The 26,936-nt window shown below is 40.7% G+C and overlaps 1 protein-coding gene across 3 annotated transcripts; it reads left to right on the forward strand.

Annotated features, from left to right (window-relative positions):
* Positions 1–370: 370 nt before the first annotated feature.
* C1H3orf85 (chromosome 1 C3orf85 homolog) lies at positions 371–26,936 on the forward strand. 3 transcript variants are annotated; one of them, XR_010375587.1, is made up of 6 exons: positions 371–496; positions 9,286–9,434; positions 9,635–9,720; positions 19,366–19,546; positions 22,436–22,598; positions 25,876–26,936. XR_010375587.1 is itself a non-coding variant. In XM_064468293.1 (4 exons), exons 1-4 carry the CDS (start codon positions 460–462, stop codon positions 11,555–11,557), a joined length of 351 nt encoding a protein of 116 aa, XP_064324363.1. In that variant the 5' UTR covers positions 377–459; the 3' UTR covers positions 11,558–12,243. The 3 variants fall into 3 exon arrangements, 1 of the variants encoding a protein (XP_064324363.1); XR_010375588.1 differs by having other exon boundaries at positions 26,427–26,936; XM_064468293.1 differs by lacking the exons at positions 19,366–19,546; positions 22,436–22,598; positions 25,876–26,936 and adding an exon at positions 11,479–12,243 and having other exon boundaries at positions 377–496.

Raw genomic sequence — 26,936 nt, forward strand, 5'->3', positions numbered from 1 at the left:
ACTGTATACTTAGGCACTGGTCTCAGAGCAGGTGCATTCAAACACTGTTTCCCACCATTCATGTTTGCATCAGACTATAAACTGTTCGTGCCCATTACCACAATGAGGGGAAAACAATCATGCAGAAGACTGACTTGCAGACATTTGCCTTCAGCACACTCAGAACAAGCCCAATGTGCTATTTTGCATTATAAACCTTATGGGGAAGTTAATATATCCACACAATAATGAGCCATTAAGGCTCATTGGAAGCTCAGCTTGCAAAGTCCAAAGTGTACAACCAAAGGTATATAGGACAAATCTGAACTAAACACTGTACCCTGCCCTCTGCCTGCACGAACAATTTACAGGTATCTGGTAAATGATTTATAAACCTTAAGATAATAAAGTATAAAACCATATGATTGCCTCTGCTTTACAAAGGAAACACTTTCCGGACAATTTGCCCTGTCTCTGAAAATGTTTCAAATTTTGGTGTCTGCTCTGCTGTTTACAGGTAAGTGCCTGGCACCCTGTCTCATGTCGTTCCCTTCTGGCTTGTTAAATAGTGAGCTGGCAAAAAACCCCATGTTACCACTGGAACAGCACTGACGGAAGAGAATTAACTGGAAATCAGTGCAGCAGGGACATATGGGAGAGTGGGTGAGCACAAGACTGCATAGCAAATTCTGTGAAATACAGTCTCAGTTCTGCTCCCTGTGACTACTTTCGAACCTCTTACTGCTCAACCCCTCAAGTATGAGGAGCAACGGTGCATTCCTGACCAAAAGGGGTTCTCACAGGCTGATTTTCTGAACTGTTAAAATTGCAGAAAGAGCTTAATGCTGTCATTTTGGAATCTTCCCTAAACATTATTTGGATCTCAACATTTATGTTTTGTAAGAAACAATTTTGCATGCATTTATAAGGACCTAAAATGATCTATTTCACAATTGATTTCTGAGATGTCAGATTTGAAATGCTTAAGGAGACTAATTTTTAAGGCTCTCAGGCTGTCTGATCATCAAATCTTCACAGCACCCTGCAACCAGGACATGTAAAAATCAAGACACACCCTGTAAAACTTGGACCAAAGTGAAAATGGATGGGGCAGGGCTGGAGCATCAGCAGGATGAAAGAATGCTCTTCCCAAAGGAGCACAGACTGGTACAGTCAATGGTCAGTGATGCACACACTATGAGATTAATTTATTCCTCACTAAATTAGAACAAACCAGTCAGGTAGTGTCTGTTGACTTCTCAGGTGATTGCTTGCATCATAGAAAGATGCATCATCCACATGTGTGCATTAAAAACATCTCTTAGATCTGAGTGCTCCAACACACATGCAGTAAATACATGATGTGAAGAGCTAAGGCAAAATGAAGAAGACAATTAGCCACTGCTTAATCATGAATTAATAAAGAAAGGTGCTTTGTGAATTGGGACCACAGTCAGGTGTACTCACTGTTATGGGCCAAATTCTCTTCCTTCTTTTATGACCATAAGCTTTAGCTGCAGTGAGGCTTCGCAGGGAGGAAGAAGATAGAAAGGGCCTTTCTCTCTTCTGCAAGTTAGAGCTCACCTAGAAACCTTTCTTTCCCCTGATTTACACTTCCTGATCTGCTCTGCACCTGACCTTGGACTATTCCTGGGTACTTGTCTGTCTTCCTGAACCTCACCTACTTTCCATTGAAGGTCATCATGACAGAAGCAGTGTCACCTGAAGCCAAGCTGCAAGCACAGCAGTCTGCTGCCCCTCCTTTACCTTTGCTTTCATCTCCCTTATGTCTCTGTCTTTTCCTAACAGCCTGTTTGCCCTCTTTCCCAGGTTCCTTTCTTCAAAAGGCAGGAACAACTATATATTACTGATTTTTAATGAGCTCTTAAAAGTTTAATTGATCACAAACAGTTCAGTTTTTCATTAATAATTTCATTAATTGTGAATCCTTTCAGCAATGATTAAGGTGGTGGTGAATTAAAACAGAGGCTGTTAAGACTCACTAACGAGAAGCTGACTCTTCATCACATCCTCAACTCAGCTGCTATAAATCACTCCCCATAATAAACCATCTTCACATCTCTGGAAATAGGCTTTTAAGGCTGTTTGCTGGACCTTTTCTTTAGCCTCTGCAGAGTGCAGTAGCAAGGAATGGGGTAAAAGAATGTGGTGTCCTGTTACTGGATTTAGGAAGGAAATTTTGCCAGGACCGATGCTTATTACTTTGCTGCAGGGGAAGCAGTTCCTTCCCTAGGATTATCTGGGATTTTTGCCAAATTGTCTTGCTATTTACCCATACCTGACAACTTTCCTGACCCCTGGCATCACACCGGCAATATGTTCAATAGCTAATTCTGCATTAAGTGTCTGTAACTTGTCTGCCTTTGCTGATGAGGGAATGAGGCTGATGCTGTAGCTTTAACAAGTGTTAATGGCTGAGCTCTCATCTCTTCAGTCAGACAGCTCTTGTGTCTTGTGCTGTAAAATTAAGAATTGTCAAAGACTAGAGACTACTGTACTTCAAGCTTTAAAAATAAACAGATGAGACCAAAATTTTAAAGCCTGGGTGATATAAATGGTGTTGAAGCACTTAAAAATCAGTGAGTTTAAATTTTGCTGTTGACAGGTATTAGCAAATCTAAGCAATTTAAGTTGATTTTAAGCCTGTTATCATCCAAACACTTTGGGGTACATGGCCAATGTGCATATGCACATTTCTTTTTCACCATTTAAAAAAGCAATGTGGAGGTGTTTGAATTTAATGTAATTGCACTTTTCAACCGAGAAAAGGTGACACGTGGCCCACAGAATCCAAAAGTCTATCCCTGCCACAATCCACCTATGTACACAAAGTACTGACAGATAACCACATGTTGATTTCCATGGAGTGCCACATAACCTAGATAAATACTTTAGCGATGAGAAAACCAGCTTCTTCCACAATTTTCTTTCAGCTCTTGCACTGTTGTGCTGTGGTATTCTGAATCCACAGACCAAGTCCTGGTGTCTGGCTTTGTAAATCTTTTCTGGATTTAGAAAGTTAGATAGCTGAAGCATGGGAGGGTACATTCTGGGTCGTTTCTAACCTTAAGAAACACACCTCAGCTACAGCATTTGATTTACTTTTTCAAAGTTCCCAACACGTCAGCACCTGCCACCTCAGCAAGGTTAGTGTCCAAGGCTGAAGTTTAGCTGTCCAAGTTTATCCTCTGTCCAAGCTCTGGCCTAAAGTGCTGATAAGACTGGCAGCCTTACCCCTGTGAGCTGACATTTTGACCAGATGGTCACCAAAGCTGATAATAAGAAGAGTTACTAGACTAAAAGGAAAGGAGCCAGAGCAATTGCCAAATTTTGACATTTAAATTCCACTATATAAATAACTTCAACAATAGGTTTTCAGGTTGTCAGAAACTTGCAATAGTCTTCAGAAACTAGGGAGAAAACCAAATAGCTCCAGTTTATAGGACAATATGTGCAGAGAGTGACTGAAGTGTTGCTAAGTAATTGTCAAAGTTTTTGTAAATATCACAGCAAATCAGACATAAATGACTTTTCCCTGTGGTAGATGCACACCAGGGATAAATTCTGGTCCCGAGCCTTGAGATTGACCCTCACCACTTACACTGCTGATCTAGATAAAAAAGGCTCCAGGGGGAAGCATATCCTATATTATAGTAAGTTTAAAGTTTTGTCTTCTTATCACTTAACTCTGTCATTAGACAGGCAAATGGTGGCTTGTCTGCTTTCCCCAAAGACTGCTTAGAAACATACTGCTTCGCTTTTTTAAAAAAGAAAAAGCATATACATTAAATGGGTGGCTAAGCAGACAAAGGTGTCAAAATTTAATCCTATACTCACCTTTTTGACTGTGTGATGAAGTGGATCCTTGTACATTCAGCTGACAGAAAAAGATGTCTTCTGGGGAAGATTTTTCAATTGTACCCAGCTACATATCTTGCTTTCTAGAAATCTATCCTTGCACAGTAGAGTTAAGCTTCCATTTGAGACTAGTATGATGAGATTTTAATGAACAATAATTTAGGATCTATTCAGGTTGATTTTATATTTTAAGCACAGTTTTCTTGCTATACTGTAATACTTTTCTATTATTACCTTGACAGTCCAAGCTATTTGATGTGCCTTTTTCATAATCAGGGTGGTGGATTTTTTCGTTTGTTCAGTTTTGGTTGTTTGGTGGGTTTTTTTATTTATTTTTTTTTTATAGTCATTGCTGAATTAAGTACACATTTGCTATTTTGACCAAGATGACAAGGTTCTACCACCATCTCCCCTCTCTCAAATTTAGTCTTACACCAGTTCACACTAATCCAAAATTAGATGCTCAGGAGGCACCATAGCAGTAATGATTACTAATAGTTTTCCCTCTGGACAATCTGTTTAGGTGTACAAGATAGACAAAACTACCTGCTGAAAGTAATAATTACATGAGCTGAGCATCTGCTTGCTGAAACCAGCCAATTTTTTCTATAATTTGATTTTTATATGAGAACACTGACTGACTCTTCAAGAGATGATGAAGGGAAAAACTCTTAACTGGTAACAGCTGATACAGCCCCTGCAACAGTTCACTCCCACAAACATTCCTCCTCTTTTCCCTTTGGACCATTAATCCCTAAGTGTGCTTTTCAAATAACAAATGTATCTAAGAGAAAAGGGATAAACCAGTATTGAATATAAACATCAATGTCCAATAGGTCTGACTGCTCTTCACAGTGAGTTAACTTTGTTTCACTACAATTTGAAATTCTTCATCTTTTTTTTGGCTCGACTTTATGCACTGAGAGCTATTTCATTAACATTAGTCACCTGCTCCTAACTGCCTCCAGTCTCATGCCCAAGTGCTCCGAAACGCCATTCTCCTCGTTTCACTGCTGGACTTCTGCAAGATGGAGAGCTGCAGTTCTCCAGGAATAGTCTGTGTTTATAAAGCACCTACCCAAGCAACAAACTCTTCCACAATCTTTTACTAAGCCATTCAAAAGGTGGGGAAAAATTACACCCAGTATGAGAAAGTTAAATTGAGGCAAGATGTAGGTTATTTGCTGAAGACTATACACTGTATTCAGGGGGGCTACTCAGATAGAGACATCTGGTCTGATGCCTCCAAGTCTATGTCAGAGATTTAAGACCTTGCTTTCTCTGAACTCTGCCAAAGCACAAGCTCCTTCACCTGGATGTTCACAAGTCCATGGGGCCGGATGGGATCCACCTGAGGGTACTGAGGCAGCTGGCAGAGGAGCTTGCCAAGGCACTCTCCATCATTTATCAGCAGTCCTGGTCAACTGGGGAGGTCCCAGATGACTGGAAACTAGCAAATGTGATGCCCCTCTACAAGAAAGGTTGGAAGGAGGATCCGGGGAACTACAGGCCTCTCAGCCTGACCTCGGTGCTGGGAAAGGTCATGGAGCAGATCATCTTGAATGCCATTACATGGCACGTGTGGGACAACCAGGGGATCGGGCTCAGCCAGCATGGGTTTATGACATGGAGGCCATGCCTCACTAACCTGGTCTCCTTCTATGATATGGTGACCCGCTTAGTGGCTGAGGGGAAGGCTGTGTACGGTGTCTACTTGGACTTTAGTAAGGCCTTTGACGCTGTCTCCCACAGCATTCTCCTGGAGAAGCTGGCTGCTCACGGCTTGGACAAGTGCACTCTGCACTGGGTTAAAAACTGGCTGGACGGCTGAGCCCAGAGAGTGGTGGTGAATGGAGTCAAATCCAGTTGGTGGCCGGTCACGAGTGGTGCTCCCCAGGGCTCAGTGTTGGGGCTGGTCCTGTTCAATATCTTCATTGATGATCTGGATGAGGGGATTGAGTGCACCCTCAGTAAGTTTGCAGATGACACCAAGCTGGGTGGAAGTGTCAATCTTCTGGAGGGCAGGAAGGCCTTACAGAGGGACCTGGACAGGCTGGATCATTGGGCCAGAGCCAACGGTATGAGATTCAACAAGGCCAGGTGCTGGGTCCTGCACTTGGGTCACAACAGCCCCATGCAATGCTACAGGCTTGGGGAGGAGTGGCTGGAGAGCTGCCTGGAGGAAAGGACCTGGGGGTGCTGGCTGACAGCTGGCTGGACATGAGCCAGCGGTGTGCTCAGGTGGCCAAGAAGGCCAATGGCATCCTGGCTTCTATCAGGAATAGTGTGACCAGCAGGAGCAGGGAGGTGATCATGCCCCTGTACTCGGCACTGGTGAGGCTGCACCTCGAGTACTGTGTTCAGTTTTGGGTCCCTCACTACAAGAAGGACATTGAGGTGCTGGAGCGTGTCCAAAGAAGGGCAAGAAGCTGGTGAAGGGTCTAGAGAACAAGTCTTATGAGGAGCGGCTGAGGGAGCTGGGGTTGTTTAGTGTGGGGAAGAGGAGGCTGAGGGGAGACCTTATCACTCTCTACAACTACCTGAAAGGAGGTTGTAGTGAGGTGGGGGTCGGACTCTTCTCCCTAGTAACAAGCAATAGGATGAGAGGAAATGGCCTCAAGCTGTGCCAGGGGAAGTTTAGGTTGGATATTAGGAAAAACTTCTTCACCAAAAGGGTTGTCAAACATTGGAACAGGCTGCCCAGGGAGGTGGTGGAGTCTCCATCCCTGGAGGTATTTAAAAGAAGGGTAGAGGTGGTACTTGAGGATATGGTTTAGTGGTGGACTTGGCAGTGATAGGTTAGCGGTCGGACTCGATGTTCTTAAGGGTCTTTTCCAACCTTAACGATTCTATGATTCTATCATGCAACCCTGCTTGTCTGTGTAGTCCCAGTGAGAGACCAACAGGACTATTTCTGTTTTCACTAGAAATGGTCTCACTAGAGTTATTCTGGAAGTGAATGAAGTTTGCCCCATTCAGAGACGTATAGTGATCCTTACAGTATGATGAAGGGAAAATGAGCCTGAAGGATTTGTTTGAATATAAAGGCACTTACTTGATTTTCTTCTGCTACTTATACATCTTTGGAGTGTCCCAGCAGCCAGGGACAAGCCCTGTAGAGATGGTTCCCAGGTGCTAAAGGTGGTGGTGGAAGGATTTGAGGTAGCACCTAGAAAAGAACAAGAATTGGATGTCAACAATGACAGAAGCAGCCAAGATTAGAGCTGACACCCCTGTCTCCCCTCAGAGCAGGCAAGTATACTTTAATCAAAATGAATATTCAGTATGGTTAGGGATGGCATTTCTCATTGGATACAGGTGCAGCCAGACCAGACTGTATATTAGAAATTGAAAGTTAATCCCCTTAAGATGCTGCACTCTGCACCACAGTAGCCTAGACAACACCTCACCATCCCACCAGCAGAACATGCAGCTCATTTTTTGAAGATGCTGGCAGCAGGGAAAAGAAACACAAAAAGCAGAGCTGCTTAATGATCTTTTTTTCTAGCTTACCCTGAAGCTGGAAGGCCAGAGCACATATTGGTGATAAAATTTAATGTTTAATGGCCCTTACTAACTATATATACATGTTTAAACAAAAGTGAAGGCTGTTACTGAGCCAATTTCTGATCCCAGTTCAGTTATCTCAGTCCATAAATGTAATCATGAGCTTACAAAATATTTAATAAAAAAAAAAAAACCCAAATTCACTAAAGAGAAGTTAACAGCTCATAGATTTTTTACCGGATAACAGTAAATTGCCAGAAAATAACAAAATTTGGCACGAGCTTAGTTTTATCTTGTGCAGTTCTGGAACAGAAGTGTAGAAGCTTAATAGACAAATACAAGAAATATATTTTTTTCTTCCCCAGGCCAAAATCTTACTTGTTTTCTGAAGTACAGAAATAGCTATTCCTCAGTTCCCTAAGGGAGAGTGCAGTTCACGCAAGAGTCTTCTCACCAAATGTCTGAAATTAGGTTTTTCCATGGAGTTGTTAATGTTTTTAAAGATGGCATTCCTTGAAAACTCCCTACCCCAAAATTTCTGCCTCCAGTTTCTGATTATAGTAACTTGGAGCCTGAAGAGACTGAAGTAGGAAGGAACTACTGGGACTGTCATTGCTTGCTAAGTAAATTTTCTAAAGCACTATTTCATGTCTTTGTTAAGAGTGAAGATGACAACAACCTTCACTTTTTTGTTTGTTTTTTACTATATAATCAAGCATTTTTTCACCTTCTTTTTGAGCATTTTTTGGCTTTGAAAAGAAACAAAGTGAAAAGGAGCAGCACATAGTCCAGCTCACATATCTACTACCTATACATATTCAGTGTATGGTTTTTTTCTATTTAAAAAACTGGAGAGCGACCATAATGCAGATGATCAGCAAAGCTAGTAATAATAGCAAAAGAACTTGATTCAGATGAGCATTGTGCATGAAAGCAAACATTTGACATTCTCAGATTTTCCCTCTAGATATTCAAGAATAGGGGCACTGGAGTGCTATCAGTGAGGTGATAGCTTGCCCTGGTGAGCTCCCATTCTAAGACACAATAGACAAGCATTCAAATTCTTGGCCCATCTGTACTAAATATGTGCAGGTCACCTTCATGTGTCCATTTAAACCCACTTCACTATATTGGAGCACGGCTGTTTACAGACACTGGCCTCGGCTTGGATGATGTATCTGAGTTTCATCTTAATCAGTGGTTCATTAAAAATTGTACTATTCAGACATGTTGTTTCAGACCAGTTGAGCCCCAAATGAATTTATGTCTCAAACACTGGAGCCTGAAAAGACTTTTGCTGTACCAGGGCCTTTCATATGAAGTTAATGAAGAATTCAGCTCTGTTTTCTTGGGTGGAATGGTTATTTCAAGAAGATCTGCAAGAAGTACTTCTGCATCTGGCATGACCTCAAAAGCTGTCTAAAGCAATGTTACAAACAAGATGAGAAAAGAAGATTAGAAGTGCAATATCTTTGGCTCATAGAGTAATTTCCATGCATGCAATTTCTATGCTGCTACTAATGAGAATGAATACTACATCTAAACCAGAAGGTTTAGAAAGTATAATTAAATTCATAGGTAGGTTTAGGGTTTTTTTAAAAAAACTTTTGGCTTCTCAGTATATCTGAGAGTAGTGCAATTCCAGTCTCAGGTTTTTTTCAGTCACAAAATCTTGTATTAAATATAAATTCATGCCTTAATTTGATTGTAACTTTATTTACTTTGGATTCAACAGCAAAATAATGATTTATAGCAGCCGTTTTATTAACTTTGGGCTTAAAGAAATAAAGTTTTTCTCAAGATCTAAGGTAGGACCACCTTTGATTTCTGCTAAATAAACTACAGGCTCATTGGGTAAAAGTATGTTTTTTTGCAGTGCGCATCCTAAAATATTTTTCTGATGTTACAAATATTTCTTAGCTTCCATTTCGGGTGTCCTTGGAGCACCTTTTCTGAGAGAAGAATCAGCAAATCAATTTATACGACTTAAACGACACATACCATATTCTCAGAACTACTGGGACCCAAGCAGCAGCCAGAATGCATGGGGATACACTGTGGCTGAACAGGTATTTTATTCCATCATCTTGCAGCATTTACCGAAGAAAGAAAGTACAGGTCTGGGATTAACACGTAACAGCAATCCTCTGGGGCAAGGGAGGAAACCTGTCTGATTTAGCAATGCAGGCAAGGTTGCTCTATTGTCACACACTGTATTTATTCAATATCAAATCTCAGAAAATTTTTTTCTTCTTTTGATCTACTCCAGGTTAGTGAATCATGGACAGCCTTGAGAGACACAGCACAATACTATATGGACTTCGGTTCTTTTGCCTTTGATCCTTCAACTGCCAGGTATGATGGGGTTTCTCAACAGAGCATTTCACAGATTCAGAACATATGCGTGTACCTAAATAAGTAAAATTGACCAATATGAGTGCTGGTAATTGGGTTCTAGTGGCATAATTTGACATCTTAACAAAGCAGATTTTAAGAGACGTCTTGGAAAATTGAAGATCTGTTTTTACTGTCCAAGTTTTATAGTTATTTAAATGCAGTCATTTTATTGTGTCAAGTTCTTTTTTAAGTATGCTTTGGAAGAATTCATGAAAAGCTTAAGTAATATACATCTTTTTAAAAGTCCACAGAAGCTAAACTGCAGCAATATATCCTACATAGTTAATTTAAAAGCAGACAGAAAGCAATTCCTGAGGAGGAAAAGAAAAGATAAAACCCCCCATCTATTTCAGTAACAAAACGGTATTCAGTATAGAATAAAACCTCAGTAGAACAAAACAGAGAATGAGAGCACCATTGGTAAAACCAGTATTTGTAGATCAGCACACAAGTACATGAAATGAAGTGTCTCAAATCGTCATAGAGGAATTGTTTAGGACTGTGCTAAAATGTACATATTTTTGGGACATAGTTTTGTCACATTTAGGGAACAATTGCTAAATGATTCAGTTTGACAAGCACAATGCAATATACACACATTATTCCCGCAAAACGCTTTTCTTGTGAAGATACTGCAGTCCTTTGAAGCTGACAGGAGTGGGTAGAACTAGACTCATACAACTTCAAGTTTCAGTGCTTAAAATAGTTACTAAGACATCGCAACCTGATCAGTCTGACTTTAACCACCAATGGGAAAATGGGTAGACTTCTTGTCATAATACACTTTGAATTGAATATGCTTTGAATTTTACTGACTTAAAAGTAGCTTGCTTTCTGAAAGTAAGCACAAAGTTTCATTTTGAATTGCGGCTTTTGAAAAGCACTTTTTTTATAAGATAAGAATTTGATTTGGGGAGTCTCAGACTGAGCTTTCTAGCACTGTTTGACCCGAAACCTGATGCCAATTTCACTCTGAGCAGAAGCAAAGTAGAAGAAAGTACCTAAGAGGCATAACCTCCCTGCCCTCCTGCCAGCTTTCTTGACTAGCAGAAGTCACTTCTGCCTTATGGCAAATCTACAGTTACCCGAAGACACTTTACCTGGTTTTCTGGAAAAAAAACCCCACCCTGTCTTTTCCATTATAAAAAATATTCAGATAGAAAATGCCTAACTGCATCTAATTATTAGTTGTCCAATACATGTGTCTGAAGGCTGTGATCCTGACAGCTGCCAGGCATACTGCATGATGAGTTATGCCTCCAGAATGGTAATCCTTATGATTGTCATATGACAGGATTAAAGCCAGTTTACAGAAACACATTTCTAGGCACTCCCACTGAAGCATGTTTATGACTTCAGATCTAGGCTGGTTAACTCCCAGACTGAAATAAACTTCCCAATGCTAATATGACAAATTAACATCCAGAGTTTTTATGAAGGCATATAATAGAAAAGACATCAAGCCAGAAGTTACAAAAAACATTATGGATGAAGCAAAATAATGATTTTCAACCTTATTGTTCATAATCAGTGATATTTCTGAGATGGCCAAGAAAAGCAAGCCCATACAGCATATGCAGAAATCTGGTTCAGGGGCTGTACTTCCAGAAGAAAACATTTGCACAGGCTGCAGATCTGAAGACTGGAGCTGCCGACAGGGTCTTTAAATTAATTTTGCAAAACTTTTCTAAAAGCAATTTATTCCATCTTTTCTAGCGACAAAATCAGATCTTACATGGACATGCTACAGCAGTCTGGGACTCACCTCCAGCAACAGACAAGGATGAGCTATTAAATCCTACACGCCTCGTATCTGGCCATGTTAGAATGTGGCATGCTATGTATTTGCCATTATGTATTTGATAAGATTACTTTATCTCATCCCACTGTCTAAACCCAAAATTAACATGTTAATTCTCTCAATACGGCTTATTTGACATTCATAAGTAGAAGTGAGATGTAAGTCATGGTAAATTGAATCAGAAGTTGAAGACAAGGCAGTGATTAACTTCTAGCAGATTAGGTTTAAAAAGTCCTGTGTTTTCAGATGAAACATGTTTTTGGCTACACAATTGTTTTTAAATGTACATTCCTGCTTCTGTGACTGAAAACCACATTTTTATTTCTCAATATTTTAGTTTAGCTACATGTTTAAGAGGCTATTAAGAAACGGAAATCAGTCACTTTGGGTGGGTAAGAGAAGTAGAACATATTTCCTCTAGGTTTGGCTAGTAAGAAATGTATTCTTCTGTATGTCAAGCTCATTTCCATTTTTTCAAGTACTGGTGTCATATGTATATGTCCATATCATGTGCGTGCTTTGCTTTCTGCATTTAAACTTCTGTACTTGGTCTTGAACACCAAAACCAACTGAAGCCACAGCTACCACTGTGAGTTGCTTTTACTTACACCATGGGAAGTAAGAGCTGGTGGAAACACTTATTCATGGCTCCTTTTCTAATAAAAGCAATGATTACAAAATGTTTTTTATGCCAAGTTCTTGAGTCTGGAAGTTTCCCCGTTCCTATCCATTAACCTATATTATTTCAGGACATCGCTGAAGAAAGGATTGAGCTCCCACATTTCTTTTATGTGTTATAAAAAAGCAATTAAAAGCTTTTAAACCCTGGTCAAAAATAAATTTCTGCATGAACAAAGAGGACCTGTTGGAGAAACCAAAGTATATGGTAACCTTAAGGGCAGGGTAGGTGAAGGCAGGTAATTTTTACTCACTTTTTATCCCCAAAGAGCAGGTTCTATGTGTTGCACATTCAAGGTTCTTTGTGAAAATAGACTCTGTACTGACTGGAACAAATTCAAAGATAATGTTGGATCTTCTAAACAGAAAAGTGTATTGGCGTTTTAGTAATCACTACCATGCTTCTAGGTATGAAACTATCCTTAGGCCATTATTAATTTCCCTGCATAGGACAATGGGCCTGAAATTGCCATTATTCATTAGCTGAAGCTGAAAATTCATTAAACACTTGAAAGAGATAAATGAGGTGCAAGTTCAGTATTTGCCATGTAGAATTTCACATCTTCAGTCACACTACTTAATTATGAATGGTTCATTCAAAGATAAGGGGTGACAAGTGATGTATAGACTAAAAGACCTCACTAGTTAAACAGTCATGGCCTGTCCCTTCGGTCCCCCTTCCCTGTGCTGCTTGACCTTGGATAGGCAAGCGTTCCAGATCCTGAACCTTCCACTATTTTCCTCAGTAACAGTGCAGGCATGACAGAGTTACTGAAACTTTTCAATTTATAGCAAAAAGCAGGACTGTAAGAATAAGCACTGCCTTTTATTTTAAATTACTATAAAGTAAAAATCAAAGGATCTGCCTCCTCCAGCTGTGCACCTTGCTGGTCCCAGAGATATTGCTGCTCTGCAGGCAGCAATGCTCAAGCCACTCGCACATCAGTTCCTGAAGTGCTGCTGTTTTCAGCCCTGCCTCTCTAATTGATGCTATCGCTGCCAAGGCAGGGGTTTGGGATCTGCTTGAGAACTAGCTGCAGTTTTCATGCCTGCACAGTAAGTTAAACCAAAATGGGAGTTAGTTTAAGAGGTGATTTACAAACAGTCAACAGGCATCCCTGGAGCGTGGATGACAAAGTCTGCCAATGAAGTGGAAGGTAAAACGAAGTGTGTCTTACCTCATCTGCTATCAGCTGGTGAGGTAACTGCCCGACCTTTATGAGCCATTTTATGGTTGTCGGACACACAAAACTAGAATAACCGCTGCCTTAAGTCTATTGCCATGAGGACAGTCTTGCATAAGGCTGGCTTTGCGACCAAATTATCAGACAAAGCCAGGGGATGCAATTTGGCAGTTCTGTTGTACTTAGACATGACTAATTCTTTTAAAGAAGTTGTTCTGAAAGCCAGAGCCTCAATCTGCAAAGCCATAGCTTCAAGCTAATGTCACTAATGCAGATAATTAGTCTTGCTGAATTAAATGGGAAGAATTGTACATGCATGAGTAGCAGTGGAGGATGAGGTGCTTATTTTGTGTTATCAAAATACATACCACTCATGACAATGAGCAAATGTCTTTCACAGGCATCTGAATGTTAAACAACTCTTTTGTCCGCATTTATTAATAACTAGGAAAAATATTTACCTTGTGAATTTGCTCCTTTTATTTAGCTTCACATACCATTTCATCACTTTAACACAAGTAACTTTGGACCCTTTTTTACGGCCTTTTCCCACACATCTTCGTGTTGCCACCTACAGGTTTTACCTCCTTGCTTTTTCCACACAGCACAGATAGATACACATGGAGTGCCTTATCGATGACAAATCCAAAGAAAAGGGCTAAACTAAAGATAATTTCAAGTATTGCTCTGCTGGTCATGAGGGTAGACATACAGGCCTCAGGACACAGAGTCTTTGCTTCTAGCACAACAGAGAACAGTTCCTCTAAATAGTTTCTGAATACTGCAAATTTTTTGAGGGAAAAAAACCCTAAACCACACAAACACAAAGCTCCCTGAGGCAAGAGACAGCAGAGGTCCTGGGGGAGAGCGGGAATAGGTGGAGATGAAGAGGGGTCACAGAAAGCTGAAGTCAGATTTGCCTCCATGTAGAGATAAATTGGATGGATGCAGGAGAACATCTGCCAGGCAGTCCTGAGTTTCCACCTCTTTTCTGAGTGATATGAGCAGGACAACTGTCTAAGATCAGCAGAATGACAGAAATCAGGATCCCAAGTATCTCATGGTTCATCACTAGCTCCAGCTGAAGCTCTTCCCCAGGCAAGGCACTTACAGGGTCTCCCTCCCATGGGGGTTATCCAGTGCTGAGTCAGATCTGAATTACGCTGTGGCCCCTTCCTCAGTCAGAGCACTTGCCTATTCCTTCAGCTTCTCGGATCCCTAATTTTGCAAACCTTAGGAGAACCAAATTACCTTTGCAATCTCTGCTACTCTGTCAAGTTGAACCGAAAACAGCCCACAGGTTAAAAAATTACTGCAGCTAGACACAGGGGATAAACCTGTGCCTACCCAATCAACACGATTGCAGGAGCCTTGCTTTGTTAGAGAACCAGATGAAAGATTCAAGTGTAGTCTGACATGACAGAAGAAGAAAATCCATCTCTCCAATAATTAACAAAAAATATTAATACTCTACAGGCTTTCTTTAAATCAGAAAAACAAGTCATTCCAAACACAGCAAATAAGGGAAGGTGTAGAACCCAAGTAACCTATATGTAACCTACATTACAAATGCTGAATGTGGGATAAACACCAAGATACACTGTTTTCTATAAGCTCAGCAGAACAGGTGAGTATATGGATGTAACAAGAAAGAACCATTTATTTTATGATCTGAAAAGGTTTCTACAAGCAGCGCAGTGGCACCTGATTTTCAATGAAAGATCTACACACTACTTTATAACTATGGTAGTTCATATGATTGAACCTGGTCTTACACGATTTTAATGCATAGACCTTTTGGGCTTGCATCACACTATTGTTATGCACTTGCTTTGCACTTGATCTTCTGTTGTCTTAATTTAAACTGAAACAGCTGAGACAAAATATTAATCTAATCTATACCAGCTGCTTTAATCCTCAATGTCAGCAAAAGTGAGCTGTGTTCAAAGGAATTTTATGTTGGCTGATTAAATATACAAACCACGCACCTGAGGCAGGTGCATTGCCATAACCACTCCATGTAGAGTGGAAAATAAACTACTAGTGTTTTGCGTCATCCATAAGAAGCAATAAGATTAGTAGTTAGAATATAAAGACAGAAAATTATCCAAAATTGAAAAGTTCACTCAGGAAAAGAAATTGGCATTCTTTGTATGTGATTATTATCTTAAGTAAACAAACATCAATAATTACTTTTCTGCCCCAAAGACTTTTGAAGAGATATGTATTTTAAAACAATATGACACCAAACTGCGGAGTCTACTTTCCACTAGGTGGAAAAAGAGTAACAACTGTTTTTACAAGAGGTGAGTGGTATCAAGCTGGTATCAATCTGTAAAGGTGATCGACATGGGGCGACACAGCAAATGTCTGTTCCCTTTGAGCCCAGACCTAAGTCACATCCTACCACAGTACTAGGCAGGCTGAGTGCTGCAGCTGGCTGTCTTAGAGATGAAATAAATATTCAGTGAACCCCTTAATGTGAATTTAACCGTCGCCTCCCTAAGGGAGCAAGCTTTCCCTCTGTCAGTGTCAGCCCAGGCAGGGGTAGGGGAGGAAGAAGGGACAGACTGGTGAACTTCAGCCTTCTAGAATCAGCCCATAAAAGCTTCTTTCTCCATAAGGAGTTACAGAATAGTCAGCTTGGAGTGACACTTCTTATTCAGCTACTTACTCCCGGTCATACAACCACTGCTAAGGTGATTTCATGCCAGTCACTGCCTCCTTGGCAGGACTGAATAAGCATGTGAGATCCTGTCTGAATAATTCAACTATGTCCTGGTTGTGATTGAAAGCTGCTGCACGGCAGGGAGCTAATTCACAAAAGCCTTAAAAAACCTCCTTACAATTGCTGTCAATATTATTATCGTAAATCCAAGGCCCGATTGCACAAGGTGCCATGAGAAAGCAGTTAGTCCTCAAAATGCAGGTAGAACTGTCTAAGGATGAGAAGACAACTACAGGAATAAGTGACTAAAAAGGCAACCATGGGTCTTGGTGGTGGCTGCTCAGCACTGAAAAATAACTGATTAGGTAGTTATTCAGAAGAATTAGTTAAAAAGATTCTTGTCTGCAATTTCAAATGTGCTTTGGATGAACGTTGCACAGAGAACTATACAGTGCTGCTTCTTCTCAATGTCTGTGCTCAAGTATCTATGGTGTTACCTTTGCTGTGGAGTTCAGGTAGGAGGCTCAGTGCTGAGAGATCTATCACAAGCTTTCTGATGGGATGAAACCTATACTTCTCCATGTTATATCATGGGCAGGATGCAGTCTGATTTTTGCTATAGTACCTCAGAAGGCAGCTACCATTGCATTGTACCAAAGCTACCTGTACTGACTTTTTGTTTTTAATTTAGAAGTGCTTACAGAAACGAAGAAGAGTCTATAAACATTTACCGTAGTGAACCTAAGGTGAAAAAAAAACCCCCATGCTTTTACTCATATGTCATTTGGGACAATTACCTTTTGCTAAGCGTACTAACAATCCAGTCAGAGTCACTATACTTTGTGGACTATGGAAATAATTTTCCTACAAATAAGAAAATAATCTCCCCTTTAGTTACTTAAGGTTATACAGTTCCTTACTCCCTTCTCATCCTCTCTGCCCCAGGCTAAGGTCTATTTTAATTCCCTATATAACTGCCAAGGGATTTGATCTAGCCAAAGTATATCCACAGGTATGATTTATAGCAACCACAGATTACTCTGTGCCTCACTACAATGTTCAGGCTGCCTTGATCTATCAGGATCAACTGTGTCAGGAACACAGTTCCTTTTCTTGAAATGATGGACTTTGTCATTAAACATGCTAGTCTAAAACCAGGAATGGACACTGAAGGATTTTCAGAGCATTGCTTGTCTGCCAGCTCCCTCTTTCGCACAGGGAAATCTTTGAAGCTACACTGTTAGTGGGAGCAGTGACATCGGAGGACAGGAATTATCTGAGGTGGGCAAGGCCCTCCTTAAAATTGCATGCCTGGAAATGAAGAGGCAGCCAGTACACATGCTGAAAACTCTAGGCACACCCTCCTAAAATCAGCTTCTTAAAGAACACTTAATGAGTAAGTAGAGATTAACACACAAAAACGCTACGTCATCTGCATCTTAACCAGTTCATTAGAAGAAATAAGTCCCAGGAGAACCAGGAATAGATAACTGGATTTGTCTCAGAAGCTCACTGGATAGCCTGGGCCAGCCAAGTTTTCTCTGAATCTTTTTCAAGTTGAACCAATCTGCCCTGAAATCTGCTAACTCAAAACTGCTGCTACTATTCATCGGGAAAGGGAACTCTGAGATAAATGCTTTGAAATTGTCAGTTTTGATTCTGAGCAAAACCTGAAAGTAGCTCATCTATGCCAACAAGTTGGCTGGCAAAGGACTGGATCTGTCCTTTGCATTTGACCCTGATACAAATGATACGTCTTCTCTTACAAATCCTGCAGCATGAGGACTCAATCAAGTTGAAGAGCTGATTTCACCATCCTCTAAAATTGGACATCCTGAAGTGTGTATGTTTATACAAAAAATGGCTCACAGCTGAAAAGTACAGACGTGAATTCATCATCTTTCTAGTACAAGATCATACAATGTGTAACAGCACTACCAATCATTATGTCCAATGAAAATAATGGATTGTAAGTGTTTCTGTCTCATTATCTTGTGACAGGATTGTTATTAACTTGTGACTACACAACAGTTTTATGGAAAGACTCCTTGAGGACAGGCTATATATATGCCTGATTAATTTCCTTTTTTTCTATTGCTTAGACTGCATAGCAAGCAAGTGTTCTAGATGAAAGGAACCACTTAGTGATTGCTAAACTATGGGCTTTATAGTTCTCCAAACTTGCATTAAAACAAGTGAATATATACCACAGAATTTTTCTGGAACCCCAAACTGTTCGCTGTTAAGGTGGCATAATAGTTCACAGCGAGAACATGGTTTTCCAGAAAAAGGTTGGAAAGTGTCATCAAATTACAAGGTGGTAATGAGATCTTCAGCACGTATGGATGTCCTGCTAATCTGAAATGCCAATGCCAGACTGTGCCTTCAGAATTAATAGAAGTTCCACAGGTACTTCATCAGTAGAAACATTGGAGAGTGATGAATCCATGCAAAGACTGCACAGGTAGAATAGAAAGATCATTACATCAGATAGATACATGAATATGCTAGCAGTGTATTCTTGGTGGGTGAAGCTCAGTTTTTCAGCTTCTTCTTTTTCCTGGGCTCAGTGTCAGTGAAGAAGGTTTGAATATTTTCAAGGAAGTCAGAGTTATGATTTTGTCAGTTTTAATGTATTCTTTTTTTAATTTTACAGCTTTTATAACTTTCGATATTACAGCTTTTAGAAATTTCAGAATCTTATTTTAGTTTAGAGCATCTAGCTGCAATTTTTTCTGCCAATCATATTGTGTTGCCTTTGTTCCTAACTGGAATGAACACAGCTCCAACTGCGTATTCACTTCATTGACCAGCAGAAAAACAATTAAAATTCTCAGCCCACAAATATTCATGGTAAGACACTCATGTCACTTGAACTCCAGCTGAAAGTTGAGAATGAAGATGGGGTACTTGAATTTTTACTTACATATGCATAAAAGCCCACCTGAATTATCTGAATTTCCTTACATGTTCTAGCAGAGCCACTTTTTAGCAGTAGCCCACAGCCTTGTGGACACACTTGGCCCACTTACAAAGTAAATCCTTTCTTTGAGCACTTTCAGAGGAGATCAAGTTAGTCAAAAGGCTATGAAATTAATTTAAATTTGCAAAATGACTTAATGAAACAGCCTTGTAAAAAGGCCATCCACCACCTGTGGTTCTCTAGGCTACAAAGGCTTCTGGACAGAGTTTCATTTTGTCCTATAAAGCTCCAGCTTGTTTGAATTAACTGCACAACTGCCTTTTTCTTCCTCTGCATGGTATTTTCATAGCTGTGAAAAAGAAAGATCTTTCCCAGAAGAGCCTCAAGTTTTAAAAACCACATGGGAAGACTCAAGAGTTTCTTCTTTCAAGATGATGTCAATCGTGAAAATCATGCTTCTGCACATCATTCGATAAAACCTGAGTCTCAATCCTAACAACTTCTGTAAAGCCCAAGACCGCCTCTCAAAAGTAAGTATCAGTCAGCAGTCAGCCTAAGTCAGTTGATTACCATTGTGCCTAGTCTCAAGAGTTAGTAATGAGCTGCATGTATTTTTCTGATTTAGAGGATTGGACAAGAATTGTGGTCAATTTTTGAACTGGTATCCAGTGGAAAATTCATCAGAGACATTTCACACTGAAAGGTTAATGCTGATACGCCTGGTAAGACAGAGGAGGATAACCAAGGTGTTATTCCTTGGTAGCTCAGAAATAGTTAAATAAGCTAGTGAAATACCAGATATGGGATATAACACACTACACAACTACTCTCTGAGCTTCTCCTGCAAAAATGAGAGTCTTTATTTAGTGGAAACACATCCTCCTGAACACATCAGAAAGAAATATGGTTTGTGATGGTAAAAACTAAATCAAAAAATAAGCCTGTCTCTCCTTCCAGGAGAGCAGATTGGCCATGGGAATGAGTGGGTTTGGAAGGGAAGAGCTCATCTCCGGCAGATGCAGCCTGGAGCCCAGAGCACATATGAGCACAGAACCACTGAGGAGGGAAAGCATCTGTATGAGGCAGCTGGAAATGGGAAAGTGGAGGGTGACCTTTTAGATTTAGTTTCAATAGATTTGCAGCAATTTCCTTGCATTTCCTCAGAACTGACTTTTATGAACATTTGTGCTGGTGTTCTCCCTTCTGGATGCTGCAGATAAATCCTTTCATTCAGAGCTCACTTGAAACTGGTTTGTGTGGAAAGTGATTGCTAGTTAGCAGGTGAGCATCCAGGCATCTCACACAAAAGTGCATGGAGCGTGGGAGGACAGGGAGAATAAAAGATGAAACATGGTGTGTGCAGTTGGAGGGAAATGGGGATCACAGGAAAGGCTGTGATTCTGGTCCTGTTTTCTGGGATCTGGAAACCCAGAGAACTCTGAGATGGACATCTCAGGAAAGGAAGTAGCCTTTCCACAGCTGGAAAAGGTTCAAACAGCGCCCAGGAGCAAAGGAGAGGGTGACCAAGGGGGCTGCTGTGGAAGGCCTTAAAAAATTAAAATAAAAAAGCTGTTTAAGGTGCAGTACTGTGTAAGGTGTTAAAAACTGGAAAGTTATAGCTTAAGCAGTGAATGACCACACTAGCTGCTGTTCAGGGAAAGTAATAAAAAAGAAAAAAAAAAGTCCTGCCTATCATGAGAATATAGGCTCAATAACATCTCTAACATCTGGGCTCAAGGCTGAGAAGAATGAACTAATTCCAGCTTTCTTGCTTTCCCTGACACAGATTCACACACCTACATACATCTGCTTGTTTTTACTCACCTCGGTCTTCACCCCAGTAAAACCGGGTGAACAGTGTTTACCTTTGAGCTACCGGCATTACCAAGTTCAGGTGTTACAGCATCAACCATGCAGGCGAACAACTCACCCCCAGTGTTTGCATGCCTGGGATTGCACTACAGTGTAAATTAAACAAACTCCTTTGACTTTGCAACAATAGAAGGGCAGCAAATTGCCAAAGATAAGCCCTTCCCAGGGTACTAATTCAGTTGAAGTCCAAGAGTGTGTAGACAGATGTTATTCTCCAACTCTCTGCTTTGATTCCAAAGTAAATGGATGACAGATCCAGGTTAACTCTGATTCTATCTCCTTAGACCAATTCTTAGCTTGCATGGTTTACAAAGTAAAATTAAAAAACGAAAAACCACACACACAAAAAGCCCCAATGCCCCCCCCCCGCCGATACCTTAATGATCTATTATTGTACTGTCATTTGACAGTGAGCAAACAGAAGAAACTCAATAGGAAAAATGACCAGATTAAAAGGCTTGGAAAAAATGTCTCTCAAAAAAAATGCCTGGACTTTTGACTAATCCCTTTTTCATCCCATCTGTTTCATAAATAGCAGGCTTTCTTGCACTCATCTTCCCCTTCATTTATTCTTCTTTAAGGTAGTGAAACAGGCCTGGCCTTTGGCTTTTAATTTCACACTAGCTTGAAGCAAGACTCAAAATTTCCTTTCCTTTCACTGCAGCCCTGCTGCAACCTGCCACAATTCAACAGCAACTCGGCAGCAGGGTTGTGACCATGCCCTTTAAAACCTTCACAGTTTAAAGATCTTGCACACAGAGCACGCTTTTCCAGGAAATTGGTTTGCATCCTGCCCCTCCAAAAGCTTTCTTTCCTCCTGCCTCTTGTGACTTGCATTAGTCTATCTTTTTTTTTTTTTTTTTTTTGCCTCAAGGCTAACATGGGGAAGGCTGAGCAATTTAGCCACCCAGCAGAGCGCTTACCATTACACAAACAATGATAACAATGTGTCACTGTGCTGCTTCCTACCTTAAGTAGGATTAATGAAAGGAGGCAAGCCTGCTGAAAAGAGATCACAGAGGAGACTCCAGCCTCTATCCAAAAAGGGCTCTGGCTGTGCTCTGTGTTACGCACCTGGCTGTGGCCGCTGCTCTAAATCTCTGCCTTCCTGGCAGGAGGAAGCTAGAAGAAAAGTAAAGTGGCATCACCCCATGCTAAAGCATCACTTGCTGATGAAACCAGGAAGGGTTATAGAGCTTTGCTTACTTGCAGGCCTGAAATGGAGCGGAAACACTCCTCAAGTAAGCTTGGACAGAGGAGACTCAGGTAGGGTCAGCTTGGGGTGTGTGTTTTTTAAAAAAGGGGTGGTGTGTTTGTGATCTCCCGGTTTGTGTTACCACCAGCTGGGAGAGGAGAGGGGAGAAGCCAGCCAGCACTCTGCAAAGGCAGCTCAGCCTGTGGCTGGGGAGACGGTCCACCCTTTGTTTGATCTTGCAGGATTTGTGCAGAGTCTCGTTTCCAAAGAAACCTAGCTTACCAGGGCTTTTAGGTATCATCATGGAGGAGAAATCTGTACTGGGAGCATCACTCTTCCTTTCTGTTCCTAGCTTTTCTGCTGTCCCTCACCCAAAGGACTCCAAGGACCATGCACAAGCTGGGAAAGCCCCCCTGAAGGCATCCAAGGTGCTGGACTTTGGTCCCAGGAGGCTGGAGGGTAGAAGAGGGGTCATACCCAGCTCACAAGTCTGTTCCCACCAGGCTGTTGCTCAGGTAGTAAAAATAATAAATAATTTTTTTTTAAAAAAGGCCATTTTATAACTCTAGCAATTCCCTCCTTAGGAAATCTCTGACAACTCCCATTGCTTAGCTCTCAGAAAACAGCTCCACCTCAAAAATCACTACTTGAAGGAACAGTAACGGCAAAAAGCAAACTCCCTATTTCTTCTTCTTACACTTCCCACACAGAAATGTCAGAAAGGTACTGCCAAAACATTTTCTATGATGACTGGCAACTTGCTTGCATGCCAAGAGACAGAAACTTGTAAGAACATGCAAAAGTGTAATCTTGCTATTCCCTGCCTTTAAAAATTTTTAAAAAGACGGTAACTACTTTTAATTGAGTTTGAAGATGAGAGCTACGCTATATTGGTTCTATTTTTTTATTTTAACCTTAAGCAACTCACCCATGTCTAGTCTTCTACCTACAACATGAATAAGAGTTAGAATATACCGTGCATGGGTAACATTTAATTAGCTAACACTTGCTTATTATCCTAGACTTCCATTTGCATTCCCCTTGCCCTGTTTAGGAAATGATGGTGTTTCTTCTGCAGTTCAAGTGTTATTAATGTACAGTCCTATCATCACTTTGTCAAAAAATAAATGTCTGAGGTGAAGAAAGAAGCCTGCCCCGCACTAATTGTTCATTGGTACCCTAGTCAGGCTTACAAGACTTTTTTAAAAACAGTTATAAAAGATACCATAGACCAGTATTTCTATCCTACAAAAGCCATTTTAACTATTTACTCCTGTTGATAAGCAGGTTTCTCACACACAGGAGAAAGTGAAGCTGATATCCAAGCCTATTTGAGGGCATAACTGTATTTCTTTAAATCATGTGCAGAGATAGGAAAGGTCTGTGATTTGGGAGTGATGGCAAAGTCAATGAGTCTTATGTCAACATCCTTTGTCCAAATCTAATTTGATAGTGATAAAAAGGTGTCAATTAGCAATCTCTCTCCCTGAAATGAATTTATGGTAAGATACTTGATGGGCAGGTGCTTAAAATAGAAAGGCTTGCTTATACCTGTGGCAGCTTCAACTGCACTTTTTCTGTAGATAAATAGAATACCAGTGATATCCGTTCAGACAAATAAATCAGCCCATAGAATTTTAAAGGGATCAATTAATCAAAGGGGGGAAAAAACCCCAACCCAAACTCCAAGAACTTCTTCCCCCAACCCTGCCTCTCTCTATCATAGTAGAAAATTCTTATACATAATTGCTCCAACAAACCACATTTCCTTCCCACAAAAGCAGCAAGCCTCCTTCACACCACCTCACAGAAAGATGGTTTCAAGCAACAGCAAAGGAACCTACAGTAAACTAACCTCAAATTATTCACTTTCCAGACTTTAATTCATGGTGGTTTGTTACTTCTGAAAAGTCACTTCACCCTTGACCTCCCATCCAGCCCTTACATCTGTTCTCCAACTCTGAGGATCTTTGCAGGAACAGACACAAGTCCACTCCAGGCAGGAAGAGGCGTTTCATAGAATCATAGAATCATTAAGTTTGGAAAAGACCCTTAATATCATCAAGTCCAACCACTAACCTATCACTGCCAAGTCTACCACTAAACCATATCTTCAAGCACCATGTCTACCCTTCTTTTAAATACCTCCAGGGATGGAGACTCAACCACCTCCCAGGGCAGCCTGTTCCAATGCCTGACAACCTTTTCGGTGAAGAATTTTTTCCTAATATCCAACCTATATCCCAGAACCATGACTTATCAGAGCTATAACTTCAGTTATACCTGTTTAGGCACACCTATATAATAAAGCTATAGGTGAAGAAAGTGAAACAATACTGTTCTTCGTGCAGGCTTATCCTTGGCTTTGGAGAAGTTAAGGAAGATGCTTTGGCACAGCTGAAGAGCATGAGATGAAAGCAAGAAAGAGGCAATGGAAATGAATCATCACCTGGTCTTGATTTGCAGTCCCTCCAGCCTTGCATAATTCTCTTACAATGGACACATTGGAGCATATGAAAAGAGAATTAACCCTCTGAGTAGAATTCCTCATCCTGTTCTATGCAAATACTACCTCTAGACTTACAGAAACCAGTGAAACTGAAAAAAGCTTGAAATTGAGGTGTACTGAAGCTACTGGTGCTGCATTGATAGCTTAAAAAATCCAAACAACAAGAGAAAAATCTGATAATAAGCCACTGGGCTCAAGCACTGTCTTCATGACCCTTTTCTCTTTTCTGGTCAGGGACATTCTTTTTAAAGCTGATTAATAATTAATATTGAAGAAAGAGCTCCAGGATATTAGTCAATCCATGCTACCTCTCAAATGTTGGAGAAGAAAAAATACATATCATCCTTCCATACACATCCAGCTGTGCTCATGTTGTGTAGCTCTTCTTCCTGGTCCCTTACCCTGAAGTCTGTTGGAGAGTAGGCACATGTGGAGGGCAGGCCTGACTGAAACTCAGGAAATCCACAGGAAACATCAGCTGTTCAAGTATACAAATAACTGGCAAGCTATTTCTCTGATAGTGAATGCTCTGTTTGTTTTGTTTTCCCTAAAGGATTTAACTTTTAAATCGTTTATTTTCAGGTTTGGCTTATATGCCTATCTGTAACCAGAGAATTCCAGCTCACAAATTTTTACATATGCTTAGTATTTTTACACTTTTCCACATAAGGCATCCCGTGGATACAGAGGAAAAAGGGGAAAAAATATTTCAAGTATGTTGCCTCTCTGAAGAGCTGTTTAAGATTGTTATTTTTACTGTGCAGATCCACACCCTGTTAACCATCATAGCAGCAGACTGCCATGACTAGAAATTTCTCCCTTATTTTTTTCTGGATCGCCAATTAACTGAGGCCACATTGTAGAGGAAAGGATTCTGTTGCTGCTTGCCTACCCATTGCCCTAAGTAAGTATCAGGAGAAAACCAGTCCTACCCAAACTCCAGTGCCAAGTGTCTTTGTACAGATGTCACCAATTAGGGCAGAATTTGGCCTGTAGAAAATGTCCAGCCATACATGTTAGAGAAAACTGATGGGCTGGTTTGGGGATCTCACAGGGGTGTTTGTAAGGCTATCTGCAGATAGGCTCAGGGTCAGGGGGAATGAGCAATTTATTCCTTTTCTTTGTCAACTGAACATCCCTTCTGTGTGTACTGGGACTAGCTGGGATGGAGTTAATTTTCGTCATAGCAGCTCGTATAGTGCTGTGGTTTGGATTTGTGACAATAGCTCTTTTTCAAGATCTCATTTCACCCTTTGCCCCTGCCCCATCCCCTTTCCCAGAAGCAGCGCATACAGAAGGAGCTGTATCTCATGTCTGTCCTACCTGTGTGAGAGCTTCTCTTCACCACAGCATTTCAGAGGAAATGAATGAGGGCATCAACTCATTTGTGGCAACTTTTTATAAACAGTGAGGAATGTGTGGCCATATGGAGTGGTGCACTGAGCTAACAGACTGGTGTGAATCCTCTTCTGGGAAGCTAATCTCTCTGTCAAGAAAAAGCAAAACAAAGGAACTCAGCAAACATGCACCCAGGATTCTCCAGATGATAAAAGCTCAAAATAAGTGGCACTACCTCACATATGCTGTGTGTAAGCACAAGTACAGTTACTTCAGTGTAGCTGGCATAGAATAACTCGAAGCATGATAACCCACTACGCTGCAGTTTGCTCCCTCCATTTCAAAGATGGATTTCAGCTATGGAGAGCTTTCCCTGGGGTTTTGAGGAGAGACCGTAGCTCTCAACTGTGGGCAGCCTTGCTCATTTCAAGGAGCTCTACCTCATGTGCCATCAGCGATGCTTTAGATAGTATTCTAAGTCTTTTCCCTTTTCTAGTGCTTATCAAAGGACTAAAAGGTGACCGTGAAGATCTACAGGGGCACTTGATTAACAGAGGAGAGGAAGACAAAGGATGCATAAATCAAGGAGAAAAAGTCTTTAATGACAGGATGAGACTGTAAAGTTACATGCTCACATGAAAGGAGATGCCAATAGTTAACATTTCATTGAAGGAGCTCTGGCTTTAAAAGTTTGGAGGGCAGTGTGGAAAGTGTTTCTAATATTTCAAAACCAGCTACTACAATTTAACCTAATAATATCAAAGAACACACTGAAAGAAAGGACTTTTAGGTAAAGACACTCTTACCAGCAACTATCCAACCTGTTTGAGTCGTACCTCATGGTAAACCATCTCACACCACCAAAATCTGCAACTTCCATTTGTTATCTCTTTTTTTTTCTCAACTGTGCCATTTCTACATTGACCTGCAAATTATTTGTATGCCCCAGATTGTGACCATAAAGAGCTGTACAAATGCTTTTTAAAATAAATATTTGAGCAAATCA

The sequence above is a fragment of the Phalacrocorax carbo genome, chromosome 1 (genome assembly GCF_963921805.1).
Source record: "Phalacrocorax carbo chromosome 1, bPhaCar2.1, whole genome shotgun sequence".
In the NCBI taxonomy this organism is placed as follows: Eukaryota; Metazoa; Chordata; class Aves; order Suliformes; family Phalacrocoracidae; genus Phalacrocorax; species Phalacrocorax carbo.